The sequence below is a fragment of the Lacerta agilis genome, chromosome 10 (genome assembly GCF_009819535.1).
Source record: "Lacerta agilis isolate rLacAgi1 chromosome 10, rLacAgi1.pri, whole genome shotgun sequence".
In the NCBI taxonomy this organism is placed as follows: domain Eukaryota; kingdom Metazoa; phylum Chordata; class Lepidosauria; order Squamata; family Lacertidae; genus Lacerta; species Lacerta agilis.
Genome location: NC_046321.1, coordinates 8,072,821 through 8,090,378, shown reverse-complemented (window position 1 = coordinate 8,090,378; position 17,558 = coordinate 8,072,821). Strand labels below are relative to the sequence as shown.

The 17,558-nt window shown below is 44.5% G+C and overlaps 1 protein-coding gene across 3 annotated transcripts in view; it reads right to left on the bottom strand.

Annotated features, from left to right (window-relative positions):
• Nucleotides 1–2,158: 2,158 nt before the first annotated feature.
• Nucleotides 2,159–17,558, bottom strand: part of TAF3 (TATA-box binding protein associated factor 3) — a 131,626-nt gene continuing 116,226 nt past the window's right edge. For all 3 annotated transcript variants that reach the window (XM_033163001.1, XM_033163002.1, XM_033163003.1), the window contains 3 exons: nt 10,263–10,518; nt 4,250–4,356; nt 2,159–2,893 (listed from right to left, as the gene is read on the bottom strand). In XM_033163001.1, the coding sequence (XP_033018892.1) occupies nt 2,779–2,893; nt 4,250–4,356; nt 10,263–10,518 (478 nt within the window). In that variant the 3' untranslated portion in view covers nt 2,159–2,778. The remainder of the gene's footprint in view (nt 2,894–4,249; nt 4,357–10,262; nt 10,519–17,558) is intronic.

Below are 17,558 nucleotides of genomic sequence, written 5' to 3'. Positions count from 1 at the left end.
CCCCATAGTTGCCTTTGACTGGACTTAACTGCCCAGAGTTGGCAGGGGGTTGGACTGGATGGCCCTTGTGGTCTCTTCCAACTCTATGATTCTAGGTCCTTTACCGTTTTTCTTTTTCTTATCTGAGTTTAAACCCTCTGTGCCATTTTGGGGCCATACATTTGTTGAAATTTCTCTTTGGGCTTTATGCAAAGGTTCCCTTCCTCCGATGGAAGGAACTTTTTCCAAAGAAAGGAATCCCTCCATCAGAAAAAGGGGACCTACAGACCCAAAATCTGCACCTGGTCTCTAACGATTGGGGCTACCCAGTCCTCGGCTCTACCCACTTTTTGTGGCAGCCATAACCCTGTAAGCGACAAGATCTGATGGTAATAGAGTCCGCCAACCAAAGTGGAATTTATTTATTTACTTTTCATGGTGGAGCTGTACCAATGCCAAGTGATATTGAATGCACCAACATTCCCGACCCAGAGAGAAGCCAGATTCTTGTAGAAAAACAACGCAGTTAAGTTATAAACACTCCCTTTTAGGTTTCCTTAAATGGAATGCAGGAGGTAGGATTCACATTTTTTTTTACAATAGTTTATTTACCTCTTCAAGAAATGCAGTGAGATGCCCAGTAACGTTTACAAGTTTTATGGCAACTTTAGTTTTCCTGCTCTCTGACAATGGACACAGATAACATACACCTCATGGGCACACTGCATTTGCCCACCCCACCTTTTTTTTTTAAATAAAAAAGGATCAATGTAAAAAGGCTCACAAAACAACTACAGCTCCAAAGGGGGAAAAGTGGTGGCTGCAGTGCTGCCTCAAGCAAATATGAATGCGGTCAAGCCTGATGACTTACGCAACAATTTGGAAATAGGGAGGCGATCCCAGCTCAAAATTCTTTTGGTACTATTAAATTTGGTAAATTCTCCTTTTGTACAGCTGGTGAACTTTCTGGCATTTGGGCTTTATATACAGGAAACTGGCAGACCGCATTTGAAAACTGCAGGTGTCACCTTTTTAAAGAGAGATGTGCGCTGTCTCCTTTTAAAGAGGCACGTGCTAATATGTCAGAGCTCAGGCAGCAGATGCCATTCAGGGAGAAGCAGCACGCTGAAGGCCTCACGCACAGTGGAATCCCCCACAGCATGTAGCATTCAGCTTTCCAAGTTGGAGAGAAAGCCGAGAGTTTGCTGGAACAACCCCCTGCCATTGCAGGGCTGTGGGCAGATGGTTGGTAGCAACTGTACACTTTGATCTCCCTCCCCACCCACCGAGGGCAACCGAATAAAGATTGCAGATATAGAAGGTGCAGGAGGTTGAGAGCAGCAGTGGGGAGTCTTCACCCAGAGACACATTTCAAGCCATGCCTGTGGTGGCGACCCCTGATTTATCCTGGAACAATGGGGACCTGCACAGTGGCACGTAGTGTTGGCTGGAAGAAGACCGGCCTTCCCCTGGGAAGCGTTGAAGGGAAAAGAGCTGGACCTCCTCAGATCCTCAGTTTCTTCTTCATCCTAAACCGTATCTTCTGCATGCACCATTCCGTTTTTTCGCACCTCACTCTTTTGAACTGCGGTGAAGCTATTGTATGGCATTTACCCATTGCAAATGTTGCATGGGTGCTTAAATGACCATGTTCAAATGACCGTGTTTCCCAGAATACGCAAGGAAGTGTTAGGCTCAGTCCTTTGGCAAGCATTGGCTCCAAGGTCACTGAAAGCACGCAGGCACCATTCAGAATTGTCAACACTGTGCATGCATTCTGCTGTTTAAACCCAACGGTCATTCTCACATCTGGGAATAACCCAGCACAGCTTGAGAAGCAGCACTGAAAACTAGGTTCCATCTGGGTAAGCATTTTCTAAGCTCCACCGCAAGCCCCATCAGTATATTATTGGGGAATTCTAGAAAATGCTACGCTGTACCTTAAAAATAATGAAAACCGTCCTGCTGCAATCTTTGAAAACAACAGAACCTCAAGAGTATCTGCCTGAGGAAAAATCTGTTTATGCAAATAACTTGGACACGCCCGTGAAATGTGCAAGCGACAAAGAGGACAGAATAAACTCCGATGGGAGGGAGGAGGGGGCAATAATATCACATTATTAGAGGCTCAAGGAGCGCAAAAACGCACACTCAAAAAAGAAGGAAGTTGGCCACCATAGAAACTTTCCCGTCTTTTAAAAAAATAGAAGTTATTTCACAAAAAGCTCAAGCATGTTTATTGTTAGGTCTTAAAAATCAAGGAGGGATAGGAGGAGGAGTGAGAAGAAAAGAAGTTTCATATATTCTTGTCGGAAAAATATTTACCAGCAAGCTACCCACCCTGTGTCTTTAATGATTATCTGGCTATGCGGAAGAGGGAGCTGCAGGAAAATCACTTGAGTGGCTCCCGAGGGACGGCCGCCTGCATTTGGGAAGTCTTTCCTGTTTCTGAAAGGACAGAACTCTGAAGAGGTGGTGGTGGTGGGGGAAGCAGCTGGAGAAGAGCAGCAATATTTACAAGTGTCATCAAAGCCATGGCTGATCAACACAGCTCTCTTTGGCCATAGACTCTCTTGGCTCTTCAGCCGGTGAGTTCGTGGCAGAGAATTCTTGATCTAGGACAACACCGTTTGACGAAGGAGCAGCAGGGAGGGAAGGAGAAGCAGGCCAGCTCATGGCGGACAGTATGTGCTTGTCCCCGATCTTCTCAAGAATCGCACGTCCTCGAAACCTGATGGTGACGAAAGGAGTCAGGGCTGAAGTGCTGCAGCGACAGTCCGACCGGTCTCCCCAGTGGCTTCAGTGTGCTCTGTGTTTCCCCTTCTTGTGTTTCTTATCTTTCTTTTTGCTGGCACACCTGGAGCAGAACCACTGCACATCTTCCGGGGGAGCAGCCGTGATTCCAACGCAAAGCCTGTGCGTTGGGAGAACAGAAGAGGCAAATATAAGAAAATTATCGAGGGTTCCCCAATAAGTGAAACACCTGCTGTCGTTTATAATTAGGGCTGCAAGATCTACTCTTTTGTGATTAATCCTAGAATGGAAGAGTTGGAAGGGACCCTGAGGGTCATCTAGTCCAACCCCTTGCAATGAAGGAATCGACAGAAGCTTGTTTTGCTGATCTGACCCAGTTATATTGCGGGGAGGGACGCTCTCATTAATCTAAAACTGGGGTCAGACAGACAAATTAAATCACAACCCAATGACATAAATTTGGCAATAACTCCTGTCATTTAAAACACCGGGACACTGCACTATGCATTATTTTGCTTATGATAAAGGGATGATATCTGGTTTCCATAATAACCACCTTAATTTCTCACATACACCTAATAACTCATGAACTATTATTCCCTTTCCTTTTAAACCCTCTTTGGCTATGAATAAAGTAAGATACTGAATGGGTAAAATTAAGCTCAGCCCAAGTTACTCCCTTATATAAAAAAAGTTATTTAAATGGCATGGCGTCACTGTAATAATGCATTAAGTTTATGGCACCTTGTTTGAATTGTAGTTTACGAGTAGTTTTGTAGCTGTCGTTTATAGCAACTATGCTATATTCAAAATGTGTGCCTGCAACTAAATAATGTAATTTTCTTTAGCACATTATATTTTGGACATTCAGACCCCAAATAACTTGGGTGTGCTGTATTGTACTTCCCTCTCTCCCCTCAACCCACTCCCCAGAATTCACTTGACCTGGGGACTCTATTGCCCCTTTAGTGAAATGCTTTAAAACGCCCATCCACTTTAGAGCAGTTGATCCTCTTATTTTAAGGCAGATTAGCAAAATAAAAATAATTTTTTTAAAGGTTTCTTTTGTACCCTTTGGACGGATCAGTTATAACTCTAAATGCACAAGATGCTTAGGAATATCAGTTAACTGATCTAGTCACCCAACTTGTGGGATGGGTCTAATTTTGCAGTTGGAAAAAATACTGTTAAGATTTGGCTAAGCATAAAATAAGTTCAGAAAGCTTCATATCCCAACTTCAGTCCCGTGTGAAGGGAGTTCAATACTGCACAGAGGGCAAACAGCCAGCACACAACTCTTGTCTCTAGTCACTGCTGACAATCAGGTCTCTTTAAAAGTCAACCAGCAGCTGGTGGGGACATTAGAACCATTACACCGTTGGCCTCTGCTGCCACAGGAATGGCCGGATTCAAAAGCAGGTGCTTCATATAAGGCATGAAAGATTGTAAAAGAGAGATGTAGCCAGGGAAAGATAAAAGTTATTCTCCAGCTTGACTTTAATTGGCAAGCACTCACCAGTGGTACCAATCGTCACAGTCGTCGCAGCCTATCATCGCACTGCCGTCATCTGGCTTCTCGCAGCCAGGGCAGATCCAGATCTTGTTCCCCCATTCGTCTCGGATCTGGGATAAAAAGGCAGGGAAAAGTTGACGGCTTAGGGGTGTGTGTGTGTTTGTAAAGGCACTTCATGCAGTCAATTACTTCCCAAAGCTATTCAATAGAGAGAAGATTATGTGCCACCACACTCTATTTACATAGACTCAATATATGAATGTGTATACACACACACACACACACACACACACACACACCCCTTCACTATAAACTGTTTCTATATATACATATGCCTGTTGTTTTTGTCCATGGAGTTTTCTTGGCAGGGAGTGGCTTGCCGGTTCCTGCTCCAGATTGAGGTCACAAGGAGAAGGGGACAACAGAGGACAAGATGATTGGACAGTGTTCTTGAAGCTACAAGCATGAGTTTGACCAAACTGCGGGAGGCAGTGGAAGACAGGAGTAAACGACTAAACAACAATATATACATATACATAACGGCTTTGCACTTCCACATGACTCAGGAAGCTGAAATCTGGTACCTGTGCAGACCTCCTGAATACTAGAAAATACTCCAAAATAGTTGCAGTATTACCATGCCACTTCCAGGAAGATAGAAATCCAGTGCACAGACAGCGCAAGATATCCTGATTATTAGAAGTCTAAAAATGGGACGTTCACTTCCCAAAACTAATGGTAGAAACTTGTGATGTGGCATTTTATCTCATAATCCAGGCCAGCAGAGACCACTAAGCTGCCCACGAGATGTAATGAATGCTGTGCAGGGGGGACATTGCCTTTTCACACACGAGAAAGAGAAAGGTCTTGGCGGTGGATCTTCTGTAAGTCAGGAAGTGGCTCTTCTTTACCCATAAAAGATCACGACCCATTTATACCTGCATCTCGCATCTCTGCCTGCGTGCTGATATGTGTGCAAAATATTTCTGACTGGTGCATGGGGTAGAGGCACCACTAACTGTTTTGGGGTATAGCTTTGATATTTGCTTGCCGCAGTGAATGAAAAAAATCTCCATTTATTCCAGTGGTTCAAGCGCTGCACAAACAGGGATTGGTGCCGGTGTGGGAAATAAGATGCTTTTACTTCCATGCTGCACAGGGCCAAATCATCAGCCCCTCCCTCCCACTGCAGAAGACAATCTTGATGACGTGTCCCTAATATATACAGTCTGGGGTGCAGGTATTGCTGTGTTATTACTTATTAGCCAAACTCTTCCAGCTCAACTAACTGATAAGATCAAGGGTATAAAAATTGTTACTGAGTAACTTTCCATTCCTTTGACATTTGTGCCGTGGCTCCGTTTACTGAAGGGTAAATGGAAAAAAAGAGAGAGAGACCTAGAAGGTTTGTAGCATTCAGAAACAGGCTGGTGGAATCTGCCTATTCCATTCAATATGGAAGCATATTCAGAATATGAAAAAATAACAACCAAGTTTCCAGCCATGCTGTACATTGCAGCTGTCTCCATAGCAAGCTCCTTCCGGTAATTTCTATAGCATGTGTAAATGTAAGACGAGCTTTGCACGTCATCGATTTTTAAAAGTTTATTTTTACAAAATAAATAAAATAAATAAAACTCTATAAAGATAAATCTGATAAATGAAATTGTAGGCTAAGTTTACAAAATAGTTTACAAAGCAAGTATGAACTGAATAAATATCTGATAGAAATCCTGAGATCCGCCCCTTTTTAGACTTAGGTGACTTCGTAACTTATGTGAAAAGCTTCATATGCTAGAAAGGATACAGATAATTATGAACACACATAGAGATTTGTGTCCTTCTTTTTGCTACACAGCCAACCCTTCCTTGTGGCTGCTTCGTTTTTATAACTTGGGGGGTTTAAAATGCTTCTATAGATGCAAATGCAAAAGGAGTTGAGTGCTCTCAATGGAAAAAGAAAACCCCACGGCTTGGGTCCCTGAGTGCTGGACTAGAGGCTGGGGAGACACAAATTTAAATCCACACCCCTCCACAAACATTGATGGGTGATCTTGGGCTAGTCGCTCACTTCTCGCCCTAACCCGAACCGCAGAGTTACTGCGGAAGTAAAAAGGGGGCAGAATCACATGGGCTGTTCAAGTTCCTTAGAGGAAAGGCAGGATGTAAATGTAAGCACAGGAAGTGACCACTGTGCCTGCCTAGGTCTGTACCAGGAAGCTTTTATTGTCTGATGTGTTGTTGTTAATAGTCTCCTGGGAGCCACCCAGAGTGGCTGGGGCAACCCAGTTGGATGGCCGAGGTACAAGTAATAAATTGTTCTTATTCTTATTCTAGGTCTGGTCAGTGCCCAGATGGTAGACCCCAACGCATGACACCCTGGGCTCCATGATGGAAAGGAGGCGAGACAAAATGAAATGAATGAACTCTCACATGAAATCAAGTTGCCTTATACTTAAGTAGGCCACTCGTCACTCTTGGAGTGCCTCCAAGTCCCCTCAGCCCTAGCTAGCATGCCTAATGATCAGAGGATGATGAGAATTGTAGGTCCACAGATCCCCCATCCGTGATCTAGCCAGATATTGTTTCCTCCAACGGGCATGGCATAAGGCCTTCCTTCTCCTTCCTCAGAGCCTTTTACCTGGGATTGTGCAGCCTCTACCTTCAGCATATGGTCCCTCCTCAACCAATATCCACCTTAAGGAACTTTGATTGTATAGGAATGGGTACTTACGATGAGTTTTCTCAAAGGCAAAAGGTCCCCCCCGGTGAAGCATATTACTGTAAGTTTACTGGGTCACATACAGAAATTACACTGCAGTATGCTAGCAAAGGAGGAAAGCCTCACATGCTGAAAAGCATGAATGACTGTAGTGCACAGGAGTGCCGGGGAAGTGTCTAACCTGCTCGGCCAGTTGTGTTACGGAAATGCTGGGTAAAATGGGCCTTTCTGGCCAAAGGCAAACAAGGATCAATTACAAGCAACTGATTTGCAAGGTTTTCATTCCTGCTTCACAGGCTGAGAAGGCTTAGAAAGTGGGCCTTGAGTCCCTCCACCATAGTTCTCAATGACGGAGATGGTGGCTTTGTGATTAAGACATGAACTGGAGCTAAATCCCTACTTCAGACTTCCTGTTTGGCTACGAGATCAGTAACTCCTCCTGTGGTTCAGTTGTTCACCTGTGACATGGGGAGGGAACTTCCTTTCTCTTCCACACTCCTGTTTTCTATTTCCTTTCTCTCTGAATCTCTTTGCCTAGATTATTTTTCGAGCCAGATTTATATGGCACCCAGCAAAAAGAGCTTAGGTCCTACTGAAACCAACGTGAAAAGTTGTTCATAACTAACATATCTTCAATGGGTGCAACTAACTTGCCCTGGCTCTAATCCTGAGTGTATAACCCGCAGGGCTAAACATTTGTTCTTAAACACATCACAGCAATTATGTTTACATGAGAAATGTGAATATTACGCAAACACAGGCAGTCAATCAGGACTCCCAGCACAAGCCTACTCTGTTTAGAGCTACAGATCTGCTTTTCACCCTTTATGTGCTTATTATGAGAAATGCCAATGGAGTTGCGGAAGCACGATTGCTGCAAAAAGAGAGGGAGAGTATGGTGCTAAAAACTTGAAATATAGAGATCTGAATTCTCTTACATCAGTGTTTTTCAACCTTTTTTGGGCAAAGGCACACTTGTTTCATGAAAAAAATCACGAGGCACACCACCATTAGAAAATGTTAAAAAAATTAACTCTGTGCCTATATTGACTATATATAAAGTAATTCTCTTGAATTTTTCAATCTTTCCCACGGCACACCAGGCAACATCTCGCGGCACACTAGTGTGCCGCGGAACAGTGGTTGAAAAACACTGTCTTACATGTACTTAAAAGGGCAAAGTAATAACAAATGAGATCCCACAAGCCTTGCATTACTTAAAAGTTCATAACTATGAAAAGGATTTCACAATCAAACAGGTGCATTAATACTTTGGGCATATATATCTCCATCCTCTGTCATACAGTTGTGTACTTTTCCTTGTTTATATCTGCTCTACCATTCAGTTTTAAATGACACACACACACGTAGGTTTATACACAAGCATGCATGCATATAGACATCTGAAAAATGTCCAAATCTGTGAATGATCATATCTGCTATGAATTCTTAAGGTTTTTAAGGAGGCCGGTGCCAAGTGCCCAAAACCTGGATATTCACTCGTTATTTCAAGGCCAACAAAGTGACTCTCGTATATAAGCAGATTTAATTTCTGCCATAAATGTCACTGACCGAAGGGCAGGTGTAAATGCTGAAAACAAGATGGAAAAATAAATAAATCTGGTTTGGGTAATATGGTGAATTTATTGTGGCAAATGCTGGACTTCTACCTGAATAAAGCTGAAATCTGGTTACTGGCCAAAGGTGCTTGGTCAGCCTTCAGATTTATCAGTAAACATCAGCAATGTAGCTTGTTTTGGACATTTACCAATAGGCCTCAGTAAAGTTTCCTGTTTCACAATAAACATTCACAATAAATATTCTTGTTGACTCTTTGTTGCTGTTGTCCTTAAGCAAGGATTACTACCGTCTTTTCAATGCACATAAAATTATTTTATTCAGAAGGCGATATGGGCTATTGCTTAACAATAAAGTGGGATGAAGAGTGTATCCCTTCTAAAGCCCAAGAAGTGCTTCAAAGCAAAACAGCACTTTAAGTTTTATTCGCAAGGTTACAAACATGAAAACAATGATGTTTAATAAACTTGGCATAAATCGTTTTGAAGGAGGTCATCAAAGCCTGAACACGTAGGTCTCATAACAAATAAGTTAAACGTAGCATGGGTTATTTGAGTTCAGTTTGCCATAAAAATTAATAGCTCTTAAGTCTCATTTCCACAACTATTTATGTGATATTGAAATGATCTGTTGGAAACAGGTGGACTTATGGACATGCTATCAAAGAGTCCCCCAACTGGAATGAATAATAATAATAATAATAATAATAATAATAATAATAATAATAATTCATATAGCACCCTATACCCGTAGATCTCAGGACAGCCTACAGCAAAAAATTATAATATAAACAGTGCAAAATACATTAAAAAACAACAACAAAGACAACCCAAAAATCCCTCCCGTGTTTTGTTAGCCCAAAAATGGAAAATGAGCGAGGTCCCAACTAAAGAAGAATGGCAACTTAAACTGATGGAATATGCGCAGCTTGCGGACCTAATGTATCAAATAAGAGAACAAGAAGAACATACGTTTAAAGAAGATTGGAAAATATTTATTGAATATACTGGGGGGGGTAATTGTGCGCACTCAAAAACGTGGGCGGCATTAAGATAAATTCAACAGTGTAAATAGGTTTTGATGGATGTAATAATGGAATACTGAATGGTTTAGTTTATGTAAAATATGTGGGGATTTATGTTATGCAAAATGAACCATGGAAAGAGAAGGGAAGTCATTGATATTTTAAGGTTATTTAAATGAATACTCTAAATTGTAAAACAGAAAATTATATATATATATATATATATATATATATATATATATATATAGGTGTGTGTGTGTGTGTGTGTACACACACACACACACACACACACACCACACAGTGGACGCTCAGGTTGCGAACGTGATCCGTGTGGGAGGCACGTTTGCAACCTGCAGTGTTCGCAACCCGTAGTGTCGCGCACACACGGGTTGTGATTCAGCACTTCTGCGCATGCACAAAGTGTGATTTAGCACTTCTGCGCATGTGCCAAAACCCGGAAGTGACCCATTCTGGTACTTCCAGGTTCGCTGCGGTGCACAACCCGAAATCACGCAACCTGAAGCGCCCGTAACCCCCGGATGTCAATCAACCAAAGGCCTGGTTGAAGAGCACATTTTTGCTGGGCTCCTAAAGGTGTTTAATGAAGGCGCATGGTGAGCCTCCCTGGGGAGAGCATTCCGCAAGAGGGAAATCGACACGCATTTTGTACTGAAATGCATCCATGTACATACCACGTAATTACTGACAGTCTCCGTCACCACACTCCTAACGGGACCCTTGGAGCCTCCCACAGCAGGCATTGCAGGAGACGGTGGTGGAATCGCAGCGGGGGATATGATAGCAGGAGGCAGAGGAAGAACCACCGGAGGAGGAGGAGGCGCCACGTGGACAGGAGCTGGTGCCGGGGATGGTGGAGGCGGTGGCGTCTTGGGCCGAGCCATGACGGATGGTTTAGCCTCCGGTGCCGACACCACTTTGCTGATGACGCTGTTGGACAAAAGGGAAAAAAAGAAGGGATGTAACAGTGCACTACAACAATGCTCAGAAAAAAACAGAGGAAAACCCGCCACAGATTTTTATCAAGGCAAGATAGCCCTAGAAGAGTTTTCTCTGCCATTCATGAGGCCATATAGTGCTAAAACCAAATTTCCCGGATGACAACGGCAACTGTTGGCTCACAGACTTGAACCCTGCTGCATTTCATGGGTTTGGGGTGAGCAAGAGGAGCAAAATCCACCAGAAAAGCTAGCAGCCTCGACAAAACTCCGCCAATATGGAGGGGAGGGAGAGGGAACATAAATAATCAATACTGAAAATTTGCTTGCTTAAATCTTGCCGATTTTTAAAACTGCATTTTATTGCTTTTTCACGCTGCTTTGAGGGTATTTTTGAACGGAAAAGCTGCTCCTAAAACAGGGGAACAGGCTGGAGAACTCACTATTGGTGCTCTATATCAAAATGTCCCCAAAGTCACATGATAAATAAAATTTGAAAAATCTGCATTATGGCTACCATCAGATGACTATGAAAGCAGTCGTCTCTGTTTAGGATCAATAATGTATAATCAGCACCCAGATATTAATTGCTGCCTTCGCTGGAATCCATCACAGGGTGTTATGGTAAATATACACTAGAAGTAAAGCACTGCGCTGGCAGAGGATTGATGCAATCAGTATTTATTTATAGACAACTGTTTCCTACACGGCAACAGGCAGACAAGTTACCAAATGGAAGAGAAAACCACAACTGATGGGGGAGAGGAGAGAACCCACAAGATTTGTCTAGGGTGGAGCTTACAGAACCAGCAGCCTATCAAAATAACTATCAAGACAAAGGCCATATCAAAAGATTACAAGCGAACGGTCAACTCGTTTAGCTGATCAGAATGAGCTTATGTCAAGCACCCAATCCTGTCTTGATTCCGAAAGCTTAGCTAGCAGGGCAACGATGCGGATTTTGCAACGTTTGCCTACGAAAAAGATCCCAAGCATGAACTGAAGGAAGACAAGGAAGCAGACTGGAGTTGCCATTTCACATACAAACCAGCATTTCCAGTCAACATGGGTTGCCCAAAGGACAAATAAATAATAGGTTATTTCCAGCTAAATTAGATTAATGAGCCTAAGTTAGTCGTGCCTATCAATGTCAATGGGTCTAATAGCATTGATACACTCCAATATCAATAAATACTAGTAGTAGTAGTAGCTGTGCATAAAAATACCAGAGGATATGCTGAACTAACTCAGCTTTGGATTTTCAATATGACTCAAAATCCCACTTTTGTTTTGCGAGGAAGTAAACAGAACAATGCCTACCAACGCACATGGAATATTTTCATTAAAAGGGGATAAGGGATCCTTTAATGACACAACTAACTCTTGCTGACAAGACTACACTGCAGCTATTCTCCTGTGCAGCTTAAAGTACAGTGGGGCTAAAATCTTCCACCTTAGACCTGCATCCAGGGAATTTTATTATTATTATTAAATTTGTATACCGCCCTTCATCCGAAGATCACAGGGTCGTTCACAGCATTAAAATTCAAAATAAGAACACGAAATGTATAATAAAACAAGAACAAACCAATCACCCCCTACCCACGAACACATTTAAAAGGCCATGGAATGTTAGATCAGCCAAAGGCCTGGTTACAGAGAAATGTTTTCATCTGTCATCTAAAGATATAAAAGATGGTTGTCCAGCTCTGGCATTTGCACACATATCTTCCCACCACAAAAAGTTATATTGTATATTCTGGCGTATAAGACTACTTTTTAACCCAGGAAAATCTTCTCAAAAGTCGGGGGTCGTCCTATACGCCGGGTGGAGAATCTGCGGTCGAGTATATCTCAAACTCTATATTTTAACGGGAAAAGTTGGGAGTCGTCTTATACGCCCAGTCGTCTTATATGCTGGAAAATACGGTAGTTATGCTGCTGTCAAGTTTTGAAAGCAGAAGGCATTTTGTGCTCCCCACTGCCCTGCCAAAACAGCAGCAGCAGCAAACAACAGTGCTCTGCAAATTCTAGGCTAAGGAGGAAGATTCATTCACAGGTATGAACAATACTAGACAAGCAAAGAGAAAGAGAAGGACTTTTCTCAATGTGGAATGCCTTCTCCAAGAAAGCTCCAACAGAGACCATCATCTTTAGTAGACACGACAGCATGACTCCCTTTGGGTGGGGGGAAGTGGAGATTCCAAGCTGTATTCTTATTAAAATTGTGTGAGAGCTTCAGCATTAGTTGCTATGATGTGCCTAACTCGAGAGGGAAAGCGGGATATAAATTACATAGACAGATAAATTAGCAATCAGAAGACTCCCTGGAAAAGACCCTGATGTTGGGAAAGATGGAGGGCACAAGGAGAAGGGGATGACAGAGGATGAGATGTTTGGACAGTGTTCTCGAAGCTACCAACATGAGTTTGACCAAACTGCAGGAGGCAGTGGAAGACAGGAGTGCCTGGCGTGCTCTGGTCCATGGGGTCACAAAGAGTTGGACACGGCTAAACGACTAAACAACAACAAATGACACAGAGCAAATTGCATTCAACAGGCATCCTATCCTTCTGGGATTCCTGATATCTATAGTGAGTAGCCAGTGTCTACAGTGAACTTCATGCTCAAGGTCCAAGATTGGTCCTCAGCACCTGGTAAATTTGAATAGAGTACGGAAATACATTTTGAGCAGTCATTAGTATGCATGCTAGTTGGCTGTGCAGCATGTTTTCGGCCTTGATAATATAACTTTCAAGCAACAGTCTGGAGAACAGTGAAACAGGGTGCTGCATCTGATGTGGAAGACCGACATGCAGAACTCACTTACAAAACCAACTGAGTGGATGGGGATTGGGCAATTCAACCTAATGCAATCTATGAAGCTGCCTGATAGGATACATGAAGGTAAGATTTCAATGTAATCTGCCTGAGCTGTTGGGGTACAGCCAGAAAGATCTAAATATGTTTGGGGAAAAGGCAGAAGCTCAGCTTAATTACATCTTGGTTACAGGAAAAATGCTACAGAAATTTAAATTACGTAGTCAGGTGTCATCATGAACGCAACTTACAAAACTGATAATGCTAGGTGGCGATCAACCAATATTACAACTGTGTGAAAGAGGTCTGCTGCATATGCCAATGTACTTGATGTGTGCAACTGAGTGCATATGCTATGTATCTACACCAGCCTCCCTCAGCCACCCAAAGGTCTCCTGCTGCCTGAAACAGCTCCACCAATCTTCCCATACTGCTCCTTCTGCCTGCAGCTGCCTCTCGAAATGCCTCCTGCCTCAATTCCTTCAAGCCTCTCCTCAAGACTCACATTTCCCAGGATGATTGTAGATTGTCCCCCTAGTCCCTAGGACTTATTGTAACTAAGCCATATAGCTGACATGATCACACAGGGCGGTAGTCAACACTAGTCCTACTCAGAGAAGACCCTCTGAAGTTAAGGGGCATGGCTAACTTAGGTTTATTCATGTTAGTGTGACTACTTTGAGAAGTGAGGGACGCAGGTGGCACTGTGGTCTAAACCACAGAGCATAGGGCCGATCAGAAGGTCGGCGGTTCAAATCCCCGTGACGGGGTGAGCACCCGTTGCTCGGTCCCTGCACCTACCAACCCAGCAGTTCAAAGGCACGTCAAAGTGCAAGTAGATAAATAGGTACCGCTCTGGCGGGAAGGTAAGCGGCATTTCCGTGCGCTGCTCTGGTTCACCAGAAGTGGCTTAGTCATGCTGGCCACATGACCCGGAAGCTGTACGCCGGCTCCCTCGGCCAATAAAGTGAGATGAGTGCCGCAACCCCAGAGTCGTCTACGACTGGACATAATGGTGAGAGGTCCCTTTACCTTTACTTTGAGAAGTATATAAAAAAAATAAAAAAATTGTCCAGTAGCACCTTAGAGACTAAGTTTGTTCCTGGTATGAGCTTTTGTGTGCAAGCACACTTCTTCAGATACCATACACACGAAAGCTCATACCAAGAACAAACTTAGCTGGTCTCTAAGGTGCTACTGGACATTTTATATATATATATTTCTACTGAGTCAGACCAACACGGCTACCTACTTGAATCTACTACTTTGAGAAGGACTTGAACACCCTTTCCCCTCACTGTATCACTCTGTCTATTTTAGATTGAAAGTTTCTTAGGGGTTAGGGATTGCTACCTGCTATTTGTAAAGTGCAAATGCATATACAGTGGTACCTCAGGTTACAGATGCTTCAGGTTACAGACTTCGCTAACCCAGAAATAGTACCTCGGGTTAAGAACTTTGCTTCAGGATGAGAACAGAAATTGCACAGTGGCAGCAGCGGGAGGCCCCATTAGCTAAAGTGGTACCTCAGGTTAAGAACAGTTTCACGTTAAGAGCAGACCTCCGGAACGAATTAAGTTCTTAACCCGAGGTACCACTGTAAACAAATAACACTTGCACCAAACTGCTTGTAACACTCAGCCATGTGCAAATTTGGTTGAAAACAATGCAGTGGAGATGGTTAGCACCTGCACTCCGATGTTGATAAGAGTCAGCCTTGCATTGTTTGCAATTGACTGTGTACTCGGAGGAGCATATGAGTGCACACCATCATGCTTGGAAGTGAACCCAATTTGCGTTTTAGAACACAAACGAAGTGAAATAATTTCAGGAAGGTGCATGTTCTTTGAGGCCCATTCCTCCCCACCCCAGATCCGAAAGATGGCAAGGAATCTTTCCCCCCTTGCAGTTTAAAGGAGCTTATTAAGGGAGGCATGTGGGCTGGATGGGTGCACACCTGAGGCTGCACCTGCTTCCAGCTCAATCCCTCCCTCCCCATAGTGCAGGTCCCAGGCTAAAGGTAAGCAAGTAGCACCCAGTTCGCTTCCCTGCAGTCTGTTAAGCTCCAAACTCAGCCAACGAGAGCTTGAACCTCCCTGCTCTTTGCTGGAAGAGTTCTTTGGCAGCATGAAGGCAACATGCATGCACAGCTTTTGGTCTTAGTCACTTTTCTGGGGTGTAGTGGAAGTCAAGGGGTTCTATGACATTTTCCTGCACACCTGCTCACTTCTCCCCATGTGCAGGGACCTACTTCTGCACTCTCCCATGCCCAACTTTTGATTTGCATGTCCGCAAGGTTCAAATCCCAATTTTGCTAACAGGGAAGTGATTGACTGGCTTTGTGTGAAGTGCAGGTTTCAAACATGTGTACAACAACAGGCCTGGCCTGTTTGTTTCAGGTATCACATCCAAGATCTGTGCTACGAAGAGCACCCAATGCAGCCTGGCCACCACTCCCTTCAGCTAATGAAGCTCTGGCACAGCAGGCAGAGAAATGGTTTTGGCTTACGCCATTTGATTGCGATGGGGCAATCTCAGAGGGAGATGGTGACTCTCACCATCCTATTGAAGGCAGAGGATGTGTGTGTGGCAACATGCAGGAGGAGACAGAGCCAAGTCTAATGATGATAAATAAGGTTCCTTTGATCTTGCCTTGAGTGCCACGGGACTGAGCTGCCCCGGGGCTCCCTGACAGACAACCTTGCTCCTGCTTCTTGATCTATCCGCAGCTTTTTGATGCCATTGACCACAGCATCCTCCTGACCCAGGTCCGTGGAATGGTAATTGGTGTGCTGGTCCCGTGGGTTACCCAAGAGGCGAGGTCAAAGTCCGGTCCGTGGTCAAAGATTCAGCATAGAGACAGTCCATAGTAGCTGAAGCTGGGGGCAGGGCAGGGAGTCAGGCAAAGTCAGGAACAGGTATGCAGGCAGGGAACCAGGGCAGGGCAGGTCAGGAGCTCAGGCAGGAAAGCAAGGCAGGTCTCAAGCAGGAACGAGTGACCAACAATGTTGCTCCCGCAACCCGGGGCGGGGTCTGGCTGCCTTTTATCTAGAACGGGGTAACAGACAGCCCCGATCCCCTGGCGACTCATTCCCTCGCCTCACCTGGAGGCGAGCACTCCTCCTGCGAGTACTCAGGTCTCTCCTTCTATCAGCCCTGAGTCTCTGCAGCTTGGGAAATGCCTGTGGGTTACAGGACCCAGGAGCCGCCTCAGCCCCAGCTGGCAGTGGGCCAGCTCCTGGTGACGACCCGGCTGATGGCAACGAGGTATCCCCTGCATCTGGAACCAAGGCAGACTCAGGCCCTAGACTCAGCTCAGCTGAGTCTTGTTGCAGGGGAGGCTGAGCAGACTGAGGCTCCTCAGGACCAGGCCCCCGACTTGGTTCAGCCGATGTCCCAGGCAGAGGGACCGGTGCAGGCTGCGACTCCTCCGGCTCCAAGCCCGAGTCCCAGGCCATCACAACTGGAGCACTGCATTACACCAGATTTGGTACTACCTGCAGGACAGAGTCCTTTTCTGCCCCCTGGCAGTTATGCCATGGGGTGCTGCAGGCTGCTATTTTATACCCAGTGCTGTTTAATATCTTCATGGAGCCAGCGGGAACAGTCATTAGAAGCTTTATGGCAAAGCACGATTCGTGTGCTGACAACACTTGGCTCTGTTCCTCCATAACACTGAATCAGAAGAGGCCGTGCAGGGCCTGGAGTGGTGCATGGAGGCAGTGGTGAGATGGAAGAAAGGAAAATAAGCTGATCTAGAATCCTTACAAGACAGGGGCACTGTGGGTGAATGGGTCCTGTGTCTGAGAAATTAGTTGCCAGCTCTGGACAGGTCTGCACTCCTCTCCCCACTCCGAAGGGGTGCAGTCTGGGGGTGCTTTTGGACCCAGTTCTGCCACCGGAGGCCCAGATGGCCTCTGGGGCTAGAAGAGCCTTTTACCAGTTGCACCTGGTATGACAGCTGCAACAGATCCTGGACCAGGAGAGCCTGACACAGTAGATCAGGCATGGGTGACTTCAAGACTGGATTACTGCAATGAGCTGTGTTTCATGCACTTCACCTGGGAGCTGCAGCCAGTGCAGAATGCCGCAGCAAAGTTGGTGACAGAAGGGTTTTATTTTTGGTTTTTTATAATACACAAAGAAAAAGGAAAAACACCCATAAGACCTATACCATAAAAAACAAAAAGACTTAATACAAACTGACTCAAA